This window comes from Pongo abelii, chromosome 6 (assembly GCF_028885655.2).
Source record: "Pongo abelii isolate AG06213 chromosome 6, NHGRI_mPonAbe1-v2.0_pri, whole genome shotgun sequence".
Classification (NCBI taxonomy): Eukaryota; Metazoa; Chordata; class Mammalia; order Primates; family Hominidae; genus Pongo; species Pongo abelii.
In genome coordinates, this window is record NC_071991.2 from 55723340 (window position 1) to 55747851 (window position 24512).

General features: G+C 44.2%; 1 protein-coding gene across 1 annotated transcript in view; it reads right to left on the reverse strand.

Annotated features, from left to right (window-relative positions):
- Positions 1-24512, reverse strand: part of CHN2 (chimerin 2) — a 317079-nt gene that overhangs the window by 92572 nt on the left and 199995 nt on the right. The window contains exons 5-6 of the mRNA XM_002818096.4: positions 21737-21850; positions 19385-19670 (exon numbers count right to left, since the gene is read on the reverse strand). Of these exons, the coding sequence (XP_002818142.1) occupies positions 19385-19670; positions 21737-21850 (400 nt within the window). The remainder of the gene's footprint in view (positions 1-19384; positions 19671-21736; positions 21851-24512) is intronic.

Below are 24512 nucleotides of genomic sequence, written 5' to 3' on the forward strand. Positions count from 1 at the left end.
TTGAGAATAAAATTGCTATGAACATGGGCATACAAATTTCTCTTCGAGATCCTGCTTTCAATTTTTTTTGGCTACATACCCAGAAATGGAATTGTTAGATTACATGGTGATTCTATTTTTGTTTCTTTGAAGAACTGCCATATTGTTTTCCACAGCAGCTGCACCATTTTACATTCTCAGCAGCAGTGCACAAGGCTTCCAATTTCTCCACATCCACACCAACACTTGTTACTTTCTTTTTTTTTTAATTGTAGCTATCCTAATAGGTGTGAGATAATTTTTTTTTTTTTTTTTTTTGAGATGGAGTCTCACTCTGTCACCCGGGCTGGAGTGCAGTGGGATGATCTCGGCTCACTGCAACCTCTGCCTCCTGGGTTCAAGCGATTCTTCTGTCTCAGCCTCATGAGTAGCTGGGATTACAGGTGCGCACCACCATGCCCGGCTAATTTTTGTATTTTTAGTAGAGGCAGGGTTTCACCATGTTGGCCAGGCTAGTCTGGAACTCCTGGCCTCCCAAAGGGCTGGAATTACAGGCATGAGCCACCACACCTGACCAGTGTGAGATAATATTTCCTTGTGGTTTTCATTTGCATTTCCTTAATGATTAATGATGTAGAGCATCTTTTCATATGCTTGTTGGCCATTTGGGTATCATCTTTGGACAAATGTCAAGTCCTTTGCCCATTTTTAAATTGGGTTATTTACTTTTGTTGTTGTTGTTGTTGAGTTGTAGGAGTTTTTAAAAATACATTATGGATATTAAACCCTGATTAGATATATGATTTGCAATATTTTGTCCCATTCAATAGGTTGCCTTTTCACTTTGTTGATTGCATCGTTTGACACATAGAAAATTTTGTTTGATATTATCCTTTTTGTCTGTATGTGCTTTTGTTGCCTGTGCTCCTGGTGTCACATCCAAGAAATCACTGCCAGCCCCAATGTCATGAAGCTTTCCTCTATAGTTTCTTCTAGGAGTTTTATAATTTTAGGTCTTATGTGTAGGTAGTTAATAAATTTAATGTTAGTGTATTTGGTGTAAAGTAAGAGTCCAAATTCATTCTTTTGCATGTGAATATCCAGTATTCCCAAAACCTCTAGACTGAGTTTTATTCTGGTAGTAGATTCAGAACACTGTGCTAGGTATAAATTGGTGGTGATTATTTCTAACTTTCTAATTAACAATTAAACAAAGCCTTGAGGTGTTTACCTCAGAAAGTTGACTCTAAGTTTGCTAGAAACTTTATACACAGGCATACCTAAGACTGGCCTAACAGTTGTCAGTTCTCGGAAAATTTAAAAAAGGAACTGCCACCTTGTGCCCATTGCATACTGGTATGCTGAGAAGCCATCCTGACTGGCCCTTCAAAATCCAGAATTTCAGTTCATCGGAGTCCCTCTCATGGGCTTATTAATGAATATTCATGTTGCTGAGTTTTGCCAAGCACCAGGCTAGACTGGCAGAGCTACCAGATACATAGAGTGCTAATCTGCACATCCTATGGTTGTCAAATTTGTTTAAAAATACTTGCATTTTAAACGCTTAAATTAGGCACGCCAAGGAAAAAAGCACCATCCTGGCAGGTTTGGTAGTTCCGTGTTCCAAAATCGAGGGAGGAGACCACGAGTCCTGGTCTTTCCACCTCCCACCAATGAACCTTAGTGAGCTTAGCCCCTGGACAGAGGGAAACTGAGGGAAGTAGCAGCTAGGCTGTGGCCCAGGACACAATACTCAAATGGGTGTATGCTGTCACTAAGCCCAGATGGCAATCAGATAAGCCATGCTTCCAGACTTAAAAAAAAAAAAAAAAAATCATTTTCTGGACATCCACTCCTAACATATGAGCTTGTGTTTGCTGGGCTCATCTAACTACGGAATTAGGATTTCTTTAAAGCATCCCAATAAAGGCACCTACCACTCCCCAGTCAAATAGTAATTTATTTCTGGATCTCACAACTCTCCTGCAAGCCCCTCAGCAACTTTTCTGAAAATGCCAAGGACTCCATGTTTGGCATCCCGCCCCCTCCCTGTGCTTCCTCGAGAGGTTTCCGCAGCTTCTGTTCCTGCTCCCTCCTTGGGTGTTTGCCTGGCATGGCTTACATTTACTTAGTTAGCTCCACTTCCACTCCAAAACATCCCATCTGAGGGAAAACGCATGAAACATACGAACGTGAGAACTTCCACGAAAGGACAAACTGTCTGCCTCTGAAGTCTGTCCGACGTGGAGGCTCATTTTGTCTTAGAAATAGCACCGTTCAAAACCAATGAGGCGCTCCAGCAATCCTTCATCTCTTCACTTGGCTCAGCGGACTGTATGGATTTCTGGCACCTGAGTTATCTGCCAAGTGGGTGTGCTATTCTACAGATTCTTCAGAAGCGACTCTCCAGCCTCATATGTGCTTGACCTAGGAGTTGCCATCTTCAAGCCAGGCCCCTGGCACCTGTCTTCACTATGAAGCTCTGAAGCACATGCACAAGTTCCAAGGTTCTCCCAGGCACGGGCCTCTCCGTGGCCCCATCTAGAATACCTTACTAGTATTTTTGCCTTATTTTTTAAAAAGAGGGCCTTCCAGAGCACATAAACTGCAAGCTGAGTATCCACTCCTGGTGGACTGTATTCTAAAACTTGCAAACTGTTCATATACCTCTGTATTAAATAGATATTAGTTTGAACCACATGAAATTGCCTTATTTTTGCAAATCAAAAACTATCAGGTATCAACAGTTACATTATGGTTCAACCTAAATAACTTCTAGGTTTTCTACCTAATGGATCTTTCTCTACTTTTGGCTAACATAGTGAAACCCCATCTCTACTAAAAATACAAAAAATTAGCCGGGCGTGGTGGCGGGCGCCTGTAGTCCCAGCTACTTGGGAGGCTGAGGCAGGAGAATGGCGTGAACCCAGGAGGCGGAGCTTGCAGTGAGCCGAGATCGCGCCACTGTACTCCAGCCTGGGGGACAGAGCGAGACTCTGTCTCAAAAAAAAAAAAAAAAAACAGGGTTACAGTAAAAAATGTCACAAGACAATGAGCAACCTGGGAAAATTCCTTCCTTCCTCCCTCTCTCTTCCTTTTCCTTTTTTCTTCCTTCCTTTTCTCAATAAATGTTGATGAAGTGCCTTGGAGATACAAAAGCCCATTTGCTGCAGCAAGTCCTGAGGGGTCACAGAACTGAGTGAGGCACAGCTCAGGACCACGAGAAGCTGGGGCCCTGGCAGGGGAGCCAGCAGGAGAGGATGCACTGCAGAGGTAGCTGGTGTTTCAAAGAAGGTTCAGGTGAGATGCTACCCGGTGGCATGCAAAGGAAGGAAAGGAGGCTTAGGAGGGCTCAGCCACACAGCCACTAGCCCTGAAGCCCACACTCTAACCACTGTGCAGCACCTCCTCTGCAGGGGAGATGCCTGCAGGGGCCAGTGAGGAGCTCCACAATGGGAGGAAATGTCGCATCGAAGCAATCACTATTTAGAGAACACGCAAGGTGCAGTTTGCTTATATTATATGAGAGTCAGTATAAAAATGCTGGAAATACACATATACATATACATGCATACATACACATGTATATGATTACAGATTACATCTAATTAATCACTGTCATTTAGCCTTAGTTCTCCAGTTGCCTTATATACTTAACTGTGCTACTCTACTGCCCGGACCAGTGGTTTCAAACTGTGGTTCCTGGACCAGCAACATCAGCTATCTCCCGGGAAGCTGGGCCGCTGGTCACACCTACTGCACTAGAAATGATGGGAGAGGGCCAGGAACTCTGTGTACTAACAAACCTTCTGCAGGATTCTCATGTACGCTAAAATCTGAGAACTACTGGACTTGAGCCAACATGATTAGCAGCCTCAACACTGCTGCCCTTTTTCACCCCATTTTAAAGTGTATATTCTGAGTTGGAAGAAAACCTTTGCTCTCTTAAGTAATAACATTTCCATTTCAATACCCTTTAAACTATTTAATTAGTAGATAACTTTTTCATAGGTTCTAAAGGTTAAGATTGTGAAGTTCAGGTTACTATTTTTTATTTTATGATAAAATTCAACAGAGATAATATTTAAAGTCCAACAGCTTTTCTAAGAAAGGCATATACTACAGTTCTGTCTTTGCAGGTAGGAGGCAGAATGAAGAAAGAATGCAAACACATTAATTTATTCATCAAACACTTATTCCAAGTGTATGTTTAAGGAAAACGGCAGAGGGCTTTGCAGAATAGAAGGTTATATCTTGAACACAGAAGCCCTGTAGGTTAACACAGCTCTGTGGGGCCCCATTTATCCAACCCCGTGGAATAATGGGTTTCCTGCTTCCTCCCACTCTTCTCCCCAAACCCAGTAAAACTTACAAAAAACAATTTAACCAACTTAGGCCTTCAAAATTTACAAGTCTAAGATGACAATTAGCTTTGGTAATAGTGTCATCATTTAAAAATGGAAAAGGCAGGCTTTTAAAATTTTGCCTACAGCAACTGGGTTTTGAAAGCAAAAATGCAGATGCCTCAATGTTACTGCATTGATGTCCCAGAGCCCCAGTCTCTGTCTCCAGCTCATCCTCTACCCTGCCACCAATGTATCCTTCTAAAAATCACACTGCAGGCAGCTCCTTAAGCCATTTGGGCATAAGGTCCACACTTTGGAGACTACTTTATGTGGCCCTTCCCAAGCCCGCCCATCTCCAGCCTCCCCTCTCCAACCTGGCCATCTCCCTCCTCGGAGCCTTCCCCTCCACCAACCGTGCCCCGAGGCTGGCCCAAATGCTCCCTTCCTTAGAAGGGCCTTCTCTGCCAGGCATGGCCTGTTTTGTTTTTGTTTTATTTAGGACTCCATTAGGGCTCTTCTGGCTACAGGAAACAGAAACTCCACCCAAAATAGCATAGAACAAAAAGAAAGAAAAATGTACCAGCACAGAAAACCAAGGTGGGAACTCCCCACACGAGCCTCTCCAGAATGAAGCTGTCGGTTTAACACATTCTCCTTCTCTAGCATCGGCTTTCTTCCATGGCTTCATTCTTTGATGTCTGACTCCCCAAGTGCCAGCCCGGTGGCCCCTCTCACTCCATGTTTATGTTCTGTGCCTTAGCGAGCCCAGGCGGAAAGAGTCCACTTCTTTCTTAATTCTTCCAGCAAAGACCCTGGAGCTGCCTTACTGAACCTGTGTCACTGGCCCATCCTGAGCTAGCCGTTGTAAGTGCAATTGGCAGCATTGTGTTTGGCAGAGATTAGGGGCTCAACGAATAATTAATTATTATTATTAATAGTTAAGCATGAATGAATTAATGAAAGAACCTGCCAGTGGGGTGTGCTCAGTGCAATGAGAACTGTATCTAAGCTACAGAGAGGCAGCCAACTGAAGGTATAACCAAGGCAGGCTTGTGTAGGTCAGGGAAGACTGCAGGGAAGGATATGCCCAGGATTGGTCCGCAAAGCGTTGTAGGAGTTCCCCAAGTCAGGACAGGAGCCTGGGGAAGACGACGGGGAGAGACATTGCAAAGAACTGGAAGATGCTGTGTAAAGGCTGAGAGGCATTACACTGGCTGTTGGGCTCAGAAAACTTGAATTGCTCTGTTTTGCCGGCCTCTTGGACACAGCTAGGGAGAGGGAGCAGCTGAGGTGAAGTGATGTGTGCATGCATGTGTTGGGTGACAGGGTGACAAGAAAAGGGTTAGAAAAGGCCTTGCATGCCACACTGGGGTTGGGGGGTGGTCAATCTCAGGTGACCAGGAGCTCTTGAAGAGGCTTTCCTTCAAGCCAGGACAGCTGGCGCAGGGTTTCAGCTCCCCTGCCCACTGGGTAGTCATGAAGAAGTTACTTCCACCGCTCTAATTCCCAACTATCAGAGCCGTTGTGAGGACGGAAGGAGGTGACAAACTGAAAGCCACCCCTATAGCACTTGGTATGTGGTCAACACCCCGTGCATGCTAGCACTTCTTCCTTTCCTTGTGAGTAGGTTGATTTTTACACTGAACTTACTGGAGGGGAAAAAGAATCCAACGCATTAAAATCTCCATGTATATCATTTTACAATCCCAGAGTTCGGTGGTGTTTCAAAGCTACGCTGAGAGAGAGCTGGGTCGGGCATCACTTCCTAACCTTCAGGAGGGTAACATCAGTTTCAGTTTCCTCTCATCTGAACTGACTCCATCATGATTGGAAGAAGTGAGACGCATGCTTGTGTCTGAAGACGCATTTCAGACTCATCACCTTGCGATATAGTAAAGGTATACAGAGCTTTACAGTATTGTCCAATCCTTTTCAAATTCCTATAGCTCAAGGCTAAAAATGCACACAGAGATTGTTCTCTTAGAAATCACAGAGGCAGGCATGTGTGTAATGAACACATCTCTTCTTGAGGAATTCCCTCAGCCACACCTATTTCTTCATAAGAACAAATCAGTCCAGAGCAGAAGATGATTAGAATCAAGCCACAAGGACACTGAGTACCGATACTGGGAAGAGGAAAATAATTCCTAATATAATGCTTTGTTTAGAAGCTTTAAAATGAGACACACGGCAAATCTGCTCACTTTGTCAATGTGGTCCAGTGGAAAGTACCGCCTGTTCAAAGTCAGATGAGCCACCTAGCAACTGGCTGTTCGTGAAATGACCTGCAAGTCACAAGTTCTACGACCCTGGGCAAATCACCTGGGTTTCCTAAGCCCCGGGTTTCTTGTTTCTTTGTTGGAAGAGGAGGAACAATAAAGTTAAGGGTTGTCATGAAGCAGAATGAAATAATGTAGTTTATGATAGATTAAAAACAATAATATGCTTAATAAATGTAATGTTCTTTCTGGGGGGAGTAATTGTAACTTTCCTAAAATCATTTGGGATTAAACATAATAAAAGTCCCTTATATCATGAATTGTTTTACATGGAATTTATATGTACTGTGGTAAAATATAACTGCTTTTACTCTGTTAAAGGTGTGTTGGGACATGCATAGCCCACAGTTCTGTGTCTTACTTCTAATCCTCAACTTGGGTATTAAAGTGTCTCTTGCAAATGACAGTGATTTGACTTTTTAAATAATTTTTTAAACCACTGAGTCACTTGAGAACAATCAAAGTTGCATGTGTAAACTTTAACTTTCTCTTCTGATACTTGGACTTCATTAAGTTCATAAATGGGGACTTAGGAACAAAGTGAAATATTAACTTTGCGGAAACTTCAAAGCGATTGTGTATAAGGAGAGAGAAAACCACCAGGGACATTTATAAACTATCATCATAAGACCCGGCCAGACATTTTTTTATTGCAAAATGAGTAATGCCAGTTCTGCAACCTGGTCCAGAGCCATGAAAACAAACCAGTGTAGCCCTGACAGTTTCATTTCCATTAACGGCAATGGGAATTATTCAGGGAACAAAATCCTTCTTCCCACAGTTGATCCAGGACCCCACCCACCGACCCCTACAAATTCTTATAGGCCAAGCCTTTAATTCTGAGAGACCACAGATGGAACTTTGACCTCTCCTTCTTCAGTCTGCAGGTTCCCAACTGCTCATCTGTTGTACCAATAATCTGAGAGATCCCCCTTCCAACAGAGGGCTCTGGTGGCCACATCCAATGCTGCAAAAGGAGCCATGTTTCACCCCACTCTGTTAAAAAAGTTTACTGGAAATATCACAAGTTGCTAAGAATCTGGTTTACCAGAGTTCATTAAGACTCTTTAGTGGCCTGGCGCAGTGGCTCACGCCTGTAATCCCAGCACTTTGGGAAGCCGAGGCGGGCGGATCACAAGGTCAAGAGATTGAGACCATTCTGGCCAACATGGTGAAACCCCGTCTCTACTAAAAATACAAAAATTAGCGTGGTAGTGTGAGCCCGTAGTCTCACCTACTTGGGAAGCTGAGGCAGGAGAATCACTTGAACCTGGGAGATGAAGGTTGCAGTGAGCCAAGATCACGCCACTGCACTCCAGCCTGGCGACACAGGGAGACTCCGTCTCAAAAAAAAGACTCTTTAGCAGAGCACCTTAATCTTACTGAAATGCATTTAACTATAAGAGGTCTACATATATATATGTTTTGGAGTCAGGAGGTAAAGGATGACGGCTGCATTCCAGCAGTGGCTTCTGGGTTATTTCCCATGTCTGCCTGGTAACCAAGATGCTACATTCCTACCCATTTCAGTAAACACTAGAGGTCCCCTTTTTCTGATTTAACACCACCATTTTAAAGAAGGGTAGTGTGGATTATTGGATTAAAATTAAAATGAACCTGAACTTGAATAGCTAAGCTTCCTCAATAATGGTGACAAGTAAGGTGAATGGGAATGAAGGACAGCAGAGGTGGCAGGGAGCTGACAGGTGGGTTCTAGTTCTTCTGGGGATGATGGCAGCTGCCGACTTAAATGCAGCACCAACATCTGCTTACCCAGCTCAAAGGCAAGGCAGGAATGAACTGCCAGCAGAACTGGAACATCCAGAGATGGGGGTGGGCTGAAGGGCAGCTCCGCGAGAGGCTCAGATCAGGCCTCAGGACTCAGCTTCTCTCTCCCCATCTCCGGGCTCCACTTTCTCCAGGCTCCATTCTCAGGCTTTATGGGGTGGCAGGAAGGCTTCAGCAGCCCAGGCTCTACTTCCTGTCTAATTGACCCAAGCAGAAAGAGGGTGAAAGGCCTGGCTCCTGGAACTCACAGTAAAAGTCTGTTGTCTTCCCCTGGGTCTGACTTGACCACATGGCCACCCTTGAACCAACCACCCTAGCCAGGGACACGGGGTCCTTCAGTTTGGCCTTGAATCACAAATCCACCTCCGGGATTAGTAGGCAGATGTGACTCCACCAGAAGCTCCTACACTGAGGTGGCTCTGGGTGGCAAAAATGACAGCTACTCACTCTGGGGGTGGAGTGAGGAGACTGCCACATCCTGTTGAAATAGACACAAAGATGGTAGCTGGAGAAGCCCAGGAGAGGTAACAAAGAGGGTGATACCCAGTATGAGGACAAAGAAGGAAAATAATGGGCTCTGCTAAAATTGTGTTTCCTCCTTCCAACCCTCCTTGTTCAATGTCGCTTTGAGCTTTGAGTCTTGGTATTTCCTTTGTACGAGGAAGAGAATGAGACCCAGTCGGTGGCTCCTCATTGGCCGTATATATCAGAATTGCACCTGCAAAACTGTTTCCCGATGACACAGGCCCTAGGCTTGTGTTGAAGTCTAAATTTAGGTGTGTGTACTTGGTGTGTAGTTGATGTTAAATAGTGATATGTAGGTATTTGGAGATAGAGAAAGGTTTATTTGATTTGATTAAAGTGAGAAGGTGGGAAGGCAAGATTTTAAAAATTTGTTTTAATAAAAAGTAGAAATGGGGAATTTTTAATGTGCCTAGGGAGTAAGGGAGGGAGAGTTTAGGGATTTGAGGAGGAAAGTCTGTGTTTTTAAAGTTTTAGATAATATTTTAAATAACTAGAGCATTATATGTGGCAGTCATTCTTTAAAAACTTCTCAAATTTATAAATCAAAAGTTCAACTTTTACTATGTCTCACTACTTTCAACTTTTTCTCGCCTTACAAAGGTCTAAAATAATAACTCTCTCCTTCAACTTTTTCATCAACTCCTGTAACTTTTTCCCTCCAGTTTCTTCAAAAACAAAAATACAAAAAAGACAAACTCCCCTAATTAGAAAAACAAATAAAAAAAGTCAAGTATAATCTCACCATCCCATACTCAACAAAATACCCAATTTAGGCGAGGGGCTAAGACTCCTCAAACAAGTGTCTCTACTTCAACACTTACCAATTAAAAAACTAAGTGCCAATAGATGACCCACAGACATAATGCAAATATAGTCTCCATTTCTCACCTCAAACCTATTTAATTAAAAAAAAACCTTTAATCAAGAGAACCCTAAATACATATCCAAGTTATTGTCTTTTATCTTTTTAACATATCATCCCACCTAGACTAATAAACAAACATTAATATTCTACTCACAGCCAAAAACCACCATATAATTACTAAAAAGACAAAAGCAGTCCATCAATTTCACCTTAAAAATAAAAGTAATCACCCTAAATCTACCAACACTATTCCTACAATTAAGCCAAACTAAAATATAAACAAGAGACTACCCTGACTTAAGCATTATAAAAATCATCTTCCAGAATAAATTATTTAAAAGTCCCATGATTAAAAAGCCTCGATAAAATTCAAAACGTTCAACAACCCCAGAGGGATCCCTAAAATGAAAACTCATATAGACTCAGCCTGTTGTCCCCCCACCGCCTAGTGAGAGCCACTGGGAAGAGCTCTGAGGTCGTGCTCAGGGCAGGTGCTTGGTGGGTCAGGTCCAGAAGAACGCCTTCTCATCATAGCCTGCACAGTCCCCACAGGTGGACAGCAGTCCCAGGTGACAGTGTCATTTACCTCCTGCAGTCAAAGGTGATAAAAGTGGTGGGATAATTCCTCTCAAACACTACTCTGGAGATGTAAAAATATAAACATATTGAAAAGCTGGGCTCTTCATCAAACTGTGGCCCACCAATGTTTGGGGATCCCCAAGATCCCTTTAGAGAGTCCAAGATGTCAAAACTGATTTTATTACAGTAATTGCCTTCTGTGACTGACATTGCAACTAACCTTTAAGAAACTACCACTTGTTGAATTGTGGTCTAGTATACATTTTAAAGCCCACATTTACCTGAAAAGGCTATAAGAACATTCCTCTTTTTTCCAACTACACATCTGTGTGAGGCCAGAGCTTCTTCCTATACTTCAAATAAAACAATATATCCCAGGTTGAATACAGGAGCAGATGTGAGAAGCCAGCTGTCTTCTTTTAAGCCAGACATTAAAGAGATTTACAAAAATATAAAAACAATGCCAATATTCTCATCACTTTTTTATTTGGAAAACAGTGTTATTTTTCATGGAAATATGTTATTCATACTAACACATAATAGGTTTATTACTATTATGTTGAAAGAATTAGTATTTTAGATTTTTCTATTTTACTTTCTAATACAGCAAATATCAAGATTTAACCCACATAAACAGAAGCCCTTTGGGGTCCTCAGTAACTTTAAACAGTATAGAGGGGTCCTGAGGCCAAGAAGTTTGAGCACTTCTGGACTAGAATTAGATTCCTGGGATGATTTTTACAAGTCCTAGGCCTGCAGAGCTGCCCACGTGCTTATGCAGAGAAGGAGCATAGGCTACAGAAAAGACACCCCCAAGCCATTGTGCAGCCTGATCTGTGCTATAAAACTTGAGGAAAGTGGGATGACTCAATGGGTTCATTGCTGAAAAATTTGTTCTTGCACATTTTCACATCCGTTAGGTTTGGTCCTTTGTGACATCAGCATGTAACTCTGCTTTCAGCCACAAGATGGCACTATTTGCATAGAAAATACTTTCTCAGGAGCCGCGTCTCTAAATTAGCTGTTTCCTAGAGAGATTTTGGATGGGGACAAGGAGGGTTTGGCGTTTGGCCCATCATATCCCTCCATATGCTGAATGTATTAGGATGACTTTCCTCTTCTGTTCCTCTTTGAAAGCACCGATATTGAGGAACTGGTAAAAAGAGATTCTTTCTAATATCCATCCAAAGAAACCACTAGCTGACCCCTAAGAGAGGGACTAACTTTTCCTTGCCCCTTCATTAAATTCTTTAATCCCACTTCAGTTAATTGTTTCCCATCATTTATATTTCAGGCAATAATCTCGGGAAAGTAGTCATGAAAAGGGAGCAAAGCCAAACCCTGAACCAGCACAGGTAACTGTAGCCACCAGAGTTAACTGTGTGAAGAATGTTTTCCCAGAGGACTTTTCATGTGTTGTGTAAAGGTAGAGAAAGAAGGCTAGGGTCTAATTTACAACATAAAAGAGCCTCAGGAATATAAGAGGCATGGGAAGAAGTGAGACAGGTGTCCTTGAAAGAAAATGCTCCAAAATGTCTGATCACCATTACTCTCTTGTCTCCCCTTCCATCTAACCCAGGTTCTCAAGCCCTGCACTTGACAATCACCTGAGGAGCCAAAAAAGACCAACAGGTGCCTTTCACCAGTGAAGACTTTGATTCCATAGCCAGGTGGGGCCAAACATGGGCATTTTATATATATATATTTTTAATTTTATTTATTTCTTTTGAAACAGAGTCTCACTCCGTCGTCCAGGCTGGAGTGCAGTGGTGCGATCCGGGCTCACTACAACCTCCACCATCTGAGTTCGGGTGATTCTCCTGTCTCAGCCTCCAGAGTAGCTGGGATTACAGGCATGTGCCACAGTGCCTGGCTAATTTTTTTGTATTTTTGGTAGAGATGGGGTTTCACCATGTTGGCCAGGCTGGTCTTGAACTCCTGACCTCAAGTGATCCGCCAGCCTCGGCCACCCAAAGTGCTGGGATTACAGGCATGAGCCACTAAGCTCGGCCATGGGCATTTTTTTAAAAGCTCCCAGAGTGAGTCCAACCTTCAGCCAGTTTGAGAACCACCAAGCCAACCAAATCAGCAATTGCTCAGACTGAGTGATAAATCCCAAATCATTAGGGAATTCTGGTTTAAAACAATGCTTGGCAAAACCCAGTCTCATGAGCGGATGTAATCTAAGTTAAATCCATTCTCACTGCATCCCATCCCACCCCATTTTATGACTGTGCATGCAGGGGCAGGAAGTCGGCTGGTCAGCATCATCAGGGCACCTGTCACCTACTATAATAGCTAAGTTATGCTCATCTTCATTTACCCTTGAATCCTGAGAAAAGACTGGGTATGTCAGTTACATGTTATTTCCAAAGAACCTCCTGCAGAGAAAATCTATAGGTTCTTCAGACCCTGTAATGCAAGCGATCTTTTCCAGCTCCATAATGCTTTCTGCATTAACAATTCAGGTTCTTTCTTTGGCAAATGAATGCACGCCTCTGCTTGGTGAAGGACAATGGGTAACACTATGTTTGAATCTACTGTCCTGAATGAAGTCACCAAGCCTCTCTACCCCCTAGGACCAAGACCCCCTCCACAGTGGCACAGTTGTGGATCCCATCCAAAAAAAAGGCCTCAACAATCTTAACTCTAAGATAGCTGCTAAAAAGCATCCTTTTCTATCCAAGCCTCCTTGGTGTCACTGAAATACTTTCTATGCTATTGAGCCGGGTGCCTCAGTTTCCTGTCCTGCGAAACAGAAGGGTTGCATGAGATGGTCTCCACGATTCCCCTGCTCCTCCAGACTCCCGCTGCTCCTGATGCTACAAGGAGGTGGTGGCCAGATCTTAGCCCAGTGAAGGAAGGAGCACATGCTGAGAGAAGGTGCGGGAGATGCTGAGGCACCCTCTTGGTGAATTTGAGATACACTGTTCCTTAGGGTGAATTTGGGGCAATGTGTTACATTTTAAAAGTCACCCATCCATTTTTCATTCAATCAGTGCTTGCTTCACCGAGTGAGGTGCGGGGCGTTAGAATTAGGAAGTAGGCTGAGGAGTAGCCTCTGCCTCCCACTGATCCACCTCCAGGGAAAGAGAGAGACATAGAAACCACAGATTTTTAAATGCAGGTGGGAATCAGAACTGCCTGAAGCTTAAAACACACATCGGCGGAGGCCACCCCAGAGTCCCCCACACAGTGGCTCCTGGGAACATGCATTTCTAACCAGCCTCCCAGCTGATGCTGCTGGTTCCCAAGGGCCATGCTTTGAGAACCACTCATCAAAACAATGACGCTGGACACAGGTGATGAACTCTCATAAAGGTGGTGTGCAGCATGCCAGGGCAGGGAGGAGAGGGAAGGCTGAGTGTGGCAGGTTCTATTCAATAGAATAGTGCCCATGGCACCCACCTAGCTCTCCAGCATGCCTGGCCTGGAACTGGGGAGAATGTAACACCTCACAGGTACCCCTCAACCAAGAGGGGACAGGAGGTGATGCATTAAACACTCCCACTTCAATTCCTCTTAGGAGCAGTTCTACCCGGCTCCTGAGAAGGTGACCAGCTCCACAACGTGTATATAGCAGCCTCTCTCCTCCTCTATTTACCCGCCCAGCTTCTCCTCCTCTCCCTGGGATGCCTTTCCAAATTCCCCATCTGTACCAAACCCCAGTCTCGGGCTCTGCTTCTCCAAGAGGCCCAGGCTTAAACAGGCTGCAAATTTCCTGTGAGGAATTTGAACTCTGTCCTGTAGAAAAAGCAAATAAGAGCTGTTGCAGAATTACAGCAACAACAATAACACTCTGATGAGAACAGAGTCACCACGGGGACACCAGCCATGAGATGCAAGCATGGCACTGGGGAGAACCACTCGGGACAGGCTCAACCTTGTATGAAGACTTCTGCCAGTAAGTGAGGGCTGGACATTCACTCCTTGGCCTGGCCATGGTCTCTGTTCAAGCACGTTGTAGGGAATCATTCCTAGGCAAAGATACCGGGACAGGCCAGCAGATCACATGATGGAAACAGTGAAATAACCAATGAAAGGACCACCTTGGATATAAAGGTGGGCAGCTGGAGAGGAAGAAAATAATTTAGAAAGAAAGAAAAAACAAACAAACAAAAAAACGTGAGTGAGAGACGAGAGGGGAGAGGTTGTTCTCTGATGCAACAGTTCATCTGTAAAGAAGGACAGCCCAGTAAGGTTGGAAGGCCTTCAGTCCAGAAAAGGTAACTGTCTTTGGTTTTGCAGGAAGCAAGTAGAAACCAAAGAGGGCTTCGGTGCCTGCCCTAAGAAAGCAAGAGGACTCTGGGAGTTGGTTTGGCAGCAGTTTGAGAAAAGCGTGGTGATGGTGGGGTGGTTAATGGGAGGAGAGCTGGGGACGGTCTCAGAGGGCACAGCTGAGGGGTCTGTGTGTCGGGGGAGGCAATGCCAGGAAGGAAGGAAGCAGCAGCCAATCCATTGCCAGGGGCAGACACGTTGCACTGTAGTTAATGATGTGCGCCCTGTGCTATCATTACGCTCTCGCAGCTCCAACCTTTAGTAAAACTCTGCTAAACACAGACTCTTTGTTAAAGACCCCATGGAGAAATGAAAGTGTCCTATCAGCATAGGGTTGAGCTGGGAAGAAACAGCCTGGGTGCAGAGTGTTCCGTGTGTGTGTGTGTGTGTGTGTGTGAGATAAGCGCTCCATACAGAGAATGTTTCTTTATTCAGGGTATGCTTTAATGTATGTGAATTTAAGACACAGCACATTATTTTCTCTTATTTAAATTTTTAAATAGGGCACTGCATCGATCACGGTTTAAAATTCCAAGAGTATGAAAGAGTAGCAGGGAAAAATCTCCTTCCACACTGTACCCCTCAGATACCCACTTCCCTTCTTCAAAGGCAATCAGTGATACTGGCTCTTGCATCCTTCAAGGGATATTTATGACTTTGCATGAAAAAAATATATGCCAAAGCTTTTTTTGGCTGGATGTGGTGGCTCGTACCTGTAATCCCAGCTACTTGGGAGGCTGAGATGGGAGGATCGCTTGAGCCCACGAGTTTGAGACCAGCCTGGGCAATAAAGTGAGATCCTGTCTTTAAAAAATAATAAATACATACAATTTTAAAATAAAAATCAATAAAAAGATTTTTTTCTACTAGTTTACTCAAATAACACCATACTCCACACACCACACTGCCAGGTACTTTTCCATATAACGATTCCAGGTGCCCATTCCATATCAGCCCATATGAGGGTTCTCATTCATTCTTTTCCTGGGGTTGTGTGATATTCCTTAACATGGATGTACCATAATTCATTTAAGCAGTCTCAAATTGACGGACATTAAGGTCATTTTCTGATTTTTGCTGCTATAATGAATAGTGAAACAAATAAACTGGTATAATATATTCTTAAACGTGCTTTTATTATATTGAGGGCATGGGTGATTTTTTCCCCACTAAAACATAGATGCAATTTAATATGACAAACCATATTTATTGAATAAAAATATGCTGTCAAAAACACTGTTGTCATATGCATTGGATTCGTAGGGTATACTTTTTAAGAAAATACTAGTTATTATAGCTCGTAATAGCAGTTTTCTGCTTACATGATCTGTTTTCAGAAACAGATCATGTAAATACTGAGTACTTTCAGCATCACTTGCCTCAGGATGGCCAAAACCAAGGATGTTCACTCAAAGCACTAAGGGCAGTGAGCACAGAACGAGGCACAACTGCTCAGTTGATTTAAGAAGCTTTGAGCGTGAAATCAGGAAGCCTGGGTCTGATTCCTCACCCTGCCACTGTGAGCCTTTCAATAAAATGGGATGGTGATTCCTGCCCTATGGACCTGGCAAAGTGGTTCTGAGGATAAAATGGGAAATTAGTTCACTTATGTGAAATGTGTTTAACACTAAATGTCTGAGCTCATGTTAAATCTCCTGTTATTCCTTTGTTGCTTACAGTGATGTGAAGGTCAGTAGATAACCCATTTATGGAATAAGTTCTGAAATGCGTTTCATAGAAGAAATGACACTGGATGTGACCATTTTAATTAAATGCACCGAATGGTGGCCCACATACATCATAATGTTTTTAAATCCAACTAAATAAAGAATCAGTGGGGAGACAGATCACTATTGGCTAACCATCACAACTTTTTTTTTTCTGGCTTCCTCCCTGCCTCTCCATCTCATCTACGGTTATTAAAATCAAGTTTACTGCTAACAATCGTGACTGGAGAGAAATCTGGAAGCCACTCAAATCTGACGGAGTAGGTAATCTCTTTTTGCCAATTATTACTGCGTTAGTATTCTTGGATACACAGGTAACATCGTCTCTCTGGATTGATTTGGAAATGATCAATAAAACAAATGAGAAAACGAAATTTAAGTACCTGGAAACCGAAATGCTGGTGTGTCTGGAATTGAGAAATATTAGGAAACCTGCTCATTTCACTCATTAAAACCTTCAAGACACGCCCTTACCAAAGTAAACAGGTACCCTCCCCCCACCCACTCTTCTCAGTGAAGCCATTCAAGTTTCCAGTCCCTCTTTTCTAGTCACTGACTCCATGGCAACGGGCCACTGACCTGCCCTTAAGGGAAACAGAATCTCTGGCAAGGCTGAGACTTTTAATAATTCCACTTGTCAATATAGGTCAGAGAGAAACGGATGGATTCGTACCAAGTAACTTAACAAACCTACTAACAAAATGAGTAGCCCCAGCAAGTGACCAGGCCCAATGTCCCCAGTGTCCCTTGGGACAACCAAACATCACATCATTAGTGTCCAAGAAAATCCACACCACCGACACCCGTCCATCAAACTGCTCAGAGAGTTGGGGTGTCTTCCTGCAATATTTTCTTGATTTACCGTTTCCCAAAAAGGTAAATGTATATTCGGTGGCTCATTCAAAGTGATTATTAATTGGATTATTAATTTCCTCCACAATTTATTTTTGACAAATAAATACAAAAATATCTGCACAAGAGGGCATACTTTGAGGTACAAGTTTCCTGATAGGAATATTGTCCAGAAATACCAGTTTCTGTTGACCAAACTTCCCTCTCAGGGAAGGACAAGAATCTAGAAATATCACTTTCAATACCCAGGATCTCAAGTCAGCCCTAACACAGAAGAGACACTCCTCCTGCTCTCCTCTTTTCCTTGAGCTGTTCTAGTGTGCATCCTGCAGTTTGTAACAGATTGCCTTTTGGGTGGCTTTGCTCTCTGATTCAGAAATATAAACACTGCTTCAGAGATTTATTTTACAATTCATCTTCTGATTTGTCATGGCTGGGAAGGTCGGCTTTCATATTTTCTATTCTAAATTACTTTGGAACAGATTTTGCAAACAGACTAAGGAATGGCTTTTGTCTGGATCGGAACAAACTCTGAAAGTTGGGACTCAAGTCCTCTCTCTCTTTTGTTAAAATGTAAACAATCAGAAACCCCACAATTTCCCAAAGCAATTATTTGGAAGAGAATAAACAGGTGCTTTGGAGACACTGGAGTTATAAAAAGAAAATGGCAAATTATATTTTCATGGGCCCAGCTGCTGCATTGATGTGATTCTGTGGAAGGTTCTCCTAGGATCTGAAGCTCAATCAGCAAATCAGGTGACATCATCCCTGTCTCCGCCAGCGGGACCATGGTGCCACCCCGCCCTCCTCCCTCTCAGGGCTTTCTGATGAAGCCCCTCTGCCAATGCCAGTCCCGAATCCATCAGCCCGAAGCTCCTTTGCTTCCCATTGACACCGGACGATGGGAGGCCCGTTCCGGTTTAACTAGGATTAGTGACCACTGGATGGAGCAGTGTGGCGGGACTGTAGCTCCTATCCGCTTATTTCTATCTGTCCCAGCCCTAGTGTGCCTGACAAGCCGGGCTCAGCACAGACTCTGCAGGGGCTGACTGGCGTGGCTGGCTGTCACTTTCTTTCAGTGGGAAACAGATAGGACCAGGCAAAGCAGATGGTCCCTCAAGGGGCACATCCCAAAAATCTGCTAGCAAACTCTGGTGGTGCCTTTCAAACAAACAGCAACTTACTGGAGAGGAAAATCAGATCTCCCTGGCCGCCTCCTGCCACAATCTACCCCCCGTCTGCATACTTGCCCACTTAGGAGTTTTTTAATCCTTGGTGAGGCATAATAACTTTGGGGCAAAGGACAGCTTGTCTTTCTACTTCCCAGAGATAGCCACGTTCCCATATCTGTCAGTGAAATGCTCCCAAATCTGTCAGTGAAACCTGTTATCTAAGTAAGACCACCTTCAAGAGACCCGACCTGTGGATCATGGGCAGTCACCCAGTCCTAAGAGAAGCAAATACAAATACCACGTATTTGGCCGGCTGGGTGGAACTAAAGATGGAGCCAGTGACACCTCAAATGGCGACTGAAAACATGTTTCATCATAACACATTAATGGAGGTTTGTTTTTTTTTTCTTTCAAACTCCAAATAAACCCACAAATGACTTGGTAGAAGTCCTGGGTCTGACTGTATGAATTTGAACAAATCATCAAACATTTCTGGGCTTCATCTGTAAAATGAGGGGGCTGAGCTAGAAGATTTTTTTTTTTTTTTTGAGACGGAGTCTCGCTCTGTTGCCCAGGTTGGAGTGCAGTGGCACAATCTTGGCTCACTACAAGCTCCCCGTCCCGGGTTCACGCCATTCTCCTGCCTCAGCCTCCCAAATAGCTGGGACTACAGGTGCCCGCCACCACGCCCGGCTAATTTTTTGTATTTTTTGTAGAGACGGGGTTTCACCGTGTTAACCAGGATGGTCTCGATCTCCTGACCTCGTGATCCACCCGCCTCGGCCTCCCAAAGTGCTGGGATTACAGGCGTGAGCCACCGTGCCCGGCCTGAGCTAGAAGATTTCTAAGGTCCCTTTAGCACTAACATTCTAGAGTTCTTTGGGTGGGGGTGGGACTCCTCCAACATTTCAGCAAATCGCACCTATAGTTAACCCGCCTGTTGATGCGGCATGGATTAAAACGAGAGAGGCTGTTTCCATCACACACAGCTCACCTTTTCCACCGCTGTGTGTTCTTCATGTGTGACGTTTGTTTTTCTTGGTTCATTTTTAGACCTGCTCAGCCTTCTGGATACTTTTTCTCTGAGTAGGGTGGCATATCCAATGTGTTCATAGATGGGGTTAGTTGTCATTTTTGAAATGTACTCGGCAGCTTTTGTTTCTATGTACAGTGTTATCAAGCCATCTGTCACCAGATCGTGAATCGACTCAAACCTCTTCTCACCCACAAAGTGTTTCCCGTCATGGAAGAGCCTGTAGTTTAAGGTCTGGTTTCCAAACCTGCCCATGAGAGAATGAGGGATTACAACCACGTTAGAAATAAGCACAATGTGGAATGATAACAATAGCAGCTAACGTTTTTTGAATACTTAGTGTATCCCAGGCACAGGGCTAAGCACTTGATGTGATTTTTTTTCCCCTAATGATCATAGAGACCCTTTGAGACGGTATAACGGTTATGCCTGTTTTAGTGCAAAGGCAACTGATGCTTGAAGAGATGGCGGTTCCTGCTTGAGTTTACATGACTGGAACGAGGCAGAGGTGGGGCTTAACCCCAGGCCATCACATGGAGTCGTTTGAGCCTAGAAATCACTAAGGTCATTGTCAGTATCCTTCTCATTTGTAAAAGTCAGAGGGTAATGCCTGATTTACAACTATGTTACTTATAACTTACTTAACGGGAACCAGCTCTCCTCTATACCTGGCAATTACCTCTGCAACGGATGCCCTGCCCCCGGTCCTGACGCCCCCTTGTTATCGCATCTTTACCACCTCCAGCAGAGCACCCCATGCCTTCTGCCCTAGTTGGTGCAGCAGAAGGGAAGCAATAAGGTGTGCTAAACTCCCTGCTGGAGCCATTGCCAGCGTCCCCACAATCTAATCTAGAGGTTCCCTCCTCTCTGGGCCCTGGCCTTCCATCTACAGCCCCTGCTTGACTCCCCACTAGAACTGCCAGCTTCTGCTACTGAAGTGCTGGGAAGATAGGAAAGTATTTTGCACACCTAGAGCACGTGATATAATAGCTTTTTAAGTTCGTCCTCATAATTACATTATTTAAGATATGCTGTAGACATGTTGCAACTTGGAAAGTGTCATTGCACAGCCATAATAGGGAGATGGTGCATGGAACACACCATTGTGGGCCTGGGAAGGGCTTCCATGGACATTCCCTCTATGGAGAGAGGGCTTTCCAATTCTGAAAAGTTCACAAACGAACTGTTGGAAGACAGTTCAGTTCTGAAATTGGATACCTTCCCCAAAATGTATAGGGCTGCGGCAAGGATCAAATGACAGAAAATATTTGATCAAGGTTTGAAAAGTGCCATAAATGTGCTGTCTTTCTTATGTTGTGATGTTTAAATACTTGTGATTTTGTGGTAAAGGCTCAGTAGAGCCTGTTCTACTGGCTCATTGGCCTGAAGGGTCATGACTGCCCTCATGACAGGTTCCTGGGGTCAACAAGGTGAACCCTGAGAGAACCCCATGAGCAAATGCAGGTCTTGTGAGGTCTGCACGTGCAAGGCCAGGTGAAGGAGCCCTTCCTTCAACATGGGCTGCTGGGAGCTGAGGCAGAGATGCTGCGGCCTCGGCCAGCTAGATGGTGCAGGCAGAGGTGGCTGTAGAAACACTAACTTTCCAGATGGTTCTCCAGTTTACTGTGTGTCCATAATCAGAGTCCCAGTGTCCACACCTACTGATAGCATCTGTGGCTGAGGAAATGTAAACAAACTCTGATATACTGCTGGTGCTCCGGAAATAAGTGAAGATACCAAGTAAGGAGTAGGGAGGGGTAATTGTTTATGGTAGTGGGTTTCTGTGTGGGATGATGAGAAAGTTCTGGAAATGAATATGGAGATGTTTGTACAACATTAAGAATGTACTTAATGCCACTGAATTTTACTTAAAAATGGTAAAAGGAGGTCAGGTGCAGTGGCTCATAACTGTAATCCCAGAACTTTGGGAGGCTGAGACAGGCAGATGGCTTGAGCCCAGGAGTTCAAGACCAGCCTGGGCAACATGGTGAGACCCCATTCTCTACAAAAAAAAAAAAAAAAAAAAAAAAAAAAAATTAGCCAGTCATGGTGGTGTGTGCCTGTGGTCCCAGCTACTCAGGAGGCTAAGGTGGGAGGCACTTGAGCCTAGGAGGCAGAGGCTGCAGTGAGCCATGATTGTGCCACTGCACTCCAGCCTGGGTGAGAGAGTGGGACCCCCCCCTCTCACAACATAAACATGGGAAAAATGATGAATTTTGTGTTATGTATACTCTACTACAATTCTTAAAAATGGGCAAACATCAGCGAAGCCACTTGTACAGCAATGAAAACAAGGAATGAAATGTGCCTCACCTGAGAGCCAGCGTGTAGCATCCTGGTTGCCGCTGGCTTTCTCTAAGGATGTAGGCACCCTCCACGCCTCCAAGAAGCTCATCCGCCTGCTCCCGGGAGATGATCCCGTGAAACCTGAAGGTGCAAGACCATCAGTGCTCTGAAGAGACCACATACAGAATAAGGACCACAAAGAACTAGCCTTAAAAGGATGGTGGGGGCACCCAGAATCAACAGCCCCCCAACTGAGTGAAGAGGGGGGTGACTGCTGCACATCTTAAGTGACTTGGAACCACCCCTCACATGCTCCAAACACAAGTATTCAAGCAGACAGACAAAAGGAAGGATGCCCAGTCCACCTGGCTTTCTGCTATTGTCTTTGCTCTCAAGTTGAAAATGAAAGTTGAAACAAAAAGCCAGGTTACTCAACCACCCCCCCCCTTTTTTTTTAACCATGGGAAATAACAGAAGAGCAATTACCAATTTAGCTCTCAGCTCAGAGAACTATGTGTTATCCTAATTGCAAGTGGACATTTATTGATTAGCAACCTACTTGCTTCAGGTGCAGGGTGGTGTTAATTTTAGAGGCTCATTTTCTGGAAGGAGGTAGCTATCATCAACATTCTTCCAGTTCTTTACATTTGGAGAGCAATAGCTTATGGATATTTTAGAAAATGTACCTATTTTTCTTTTTTAAAGATAAATTTATCTTCTCTACCATTTTAAAACCCATACACATGCATGTGGAAAATGTGGCATATCCGGGAGGGTTGTGTGCTGGCCCATGATCACTCTGATGTGGAGGCAGTTGTCTGAGGCCCAGAGAGTGGACAGTGACTCCACAGAGGAAGAGGGAGAGGTAGGAGTTGGGTCAGGAACCAGCTCACGTTCCCTGTTACCTTTAAGTAAACACAGCTGCTCCTCCCACAAGACTGGAGATTTGATCAACCAGTATTTCATGGAAAGTGGGGCAAGCTGGGTTGGGGAGTGAGGCAGTCCCAAGGGACTCCAAGCTTCTGGGAGAGGAGTAACACCTCTCTCTAGGATTACCCAACCTTGGAGAACTTTGGATAATAAATCAGAGAATAAATTTTCTGGACAGAGAAAAACTCCTTTACTTTCTTGAAAGGAAGAGGAGGAAAGGGAAGTCAGCTAGACAAGTTTTGTATTTTCCTCAGGAATGCAAAGATTAAGTTAGAGTACAAATGCAAAAGGATAACATTTTTAAAAGTGCCTATCACAATATTTATTTCCTAATTCCCTCTATCCTTAAAAAGTAGACCTTCCAAGCTGAAGCTTCTGCCCAAGGAAAGTGAGGTCAGAAGCAGTCTGTGGCTTTGTGTTTCAAAATCGCATCTTAAAGGTGTATGGCAGTGATGACCTGGAAGAAAAAGTCTTTCTGGCTTCCCAAATTTTGATTTTAAATCTCAAGAGCTGATGCCTGGAGGTCTTGGAGCAATGCTCTTCTGAGTAAGGATGAACGTTCTGTGAATCCCCGGTTCTGGTGGGAGGGACTGAGGCAGAGCCCAGTCTCAGGGGGTCTAACTGGCCCTGCATAGCAGGTATGGATTGGAACCGGGAGGCCAGTTTATTGGGGCCTGGAGCAGAGGGTGTTGGGACTTTGATAGTGAGGCCACTGGACGTGGGAACTTTGCGGAGGAGCCTCCTGTGCGGCCTGAGCCAGGTTGGAGAGGATGGGACAGATGGCCTGGGCGAAGAGACCTGGGAGCCAGCCTTGCGGATGGGTTGGCGGGTGGATTGGCAGTAAGTGTGGGGGTGGGTGTGGGGGGAGGGACATGCAGCAGGAGAGTGGGAGGGGCAGATAGCATTGCCAATATTCCCACACATAAGTAGAAAAGACAAAAGCTGGGATGTCGAAGACACAACCCATGGGCCAGAGTAACAATAGCAGGATAGGGCACGCAGAGGGACCTGCCCCAGGTCACTCCAGGAGAAGGGACAGGAAAAGGGGTAGTCTCTAAACAAGGCAGTTAACCCAAAAGCAGCTAGATTTTTTTTTTTTTTTTTTTTTTTTTTGGAGACAGAGTCTCACTCTGTAGCCTATGCTGGAGTGCAGTGGGGTGATCTCAGCTCGCTCACTGCAACCTCCGCCTCCCAGGCTCAAGTAATGCTCCTGCCTCAGCCTCTCGAGTAGCTGGGACTACAGGCACACGCCACCATGCCCGGCAAATTTTTTGTATTTCAGTAGAGATGGGGGGGGGGGGGCGGTCTCACCATTTTGCCCGGGGTGGTCTCGAACTCCTGAACTCAGGCGATCAACCTGCTTCGGTCTCCCAAAGTGCTGGGATTACAGGTGTGAGCCACTGTGCCCAGCCAAAAGCAGCTAAGTCTTATGTTTCTTTTTTAATTCTTGATTTTGAGTATGCATACTTTTTCTATTTTTATTTTTAATTGATACATAATTATTGTACATATTTATGGGGAACATGTGATATTTTGATACATAAGTACAATGTATAATCATCAAATCAGGGTAATCAGGATGCCTGTCACCTCAAGCATTTATTGTTTCTTTATGTTAGGAACATTCGAAAGCCTCTCTCAGCTATTTTGGAATATACAATAAATTGTTGTAACTATAGTCACCTTACTGTGCTATTGAACACTAGAACTTAAGTTTTAATTCACTTGAATTGGCAAGTTTAAATGACTGACAGCGTCAAATGGTGTCAACAACTAAATTAAATTCAATCATTCAAAAGAAGAAAATGACAATTTGTGCACCTGAAGACCCAGTCTGTGGCTTGTCATCCCCTTTATGCATGGTTTTTAAAAG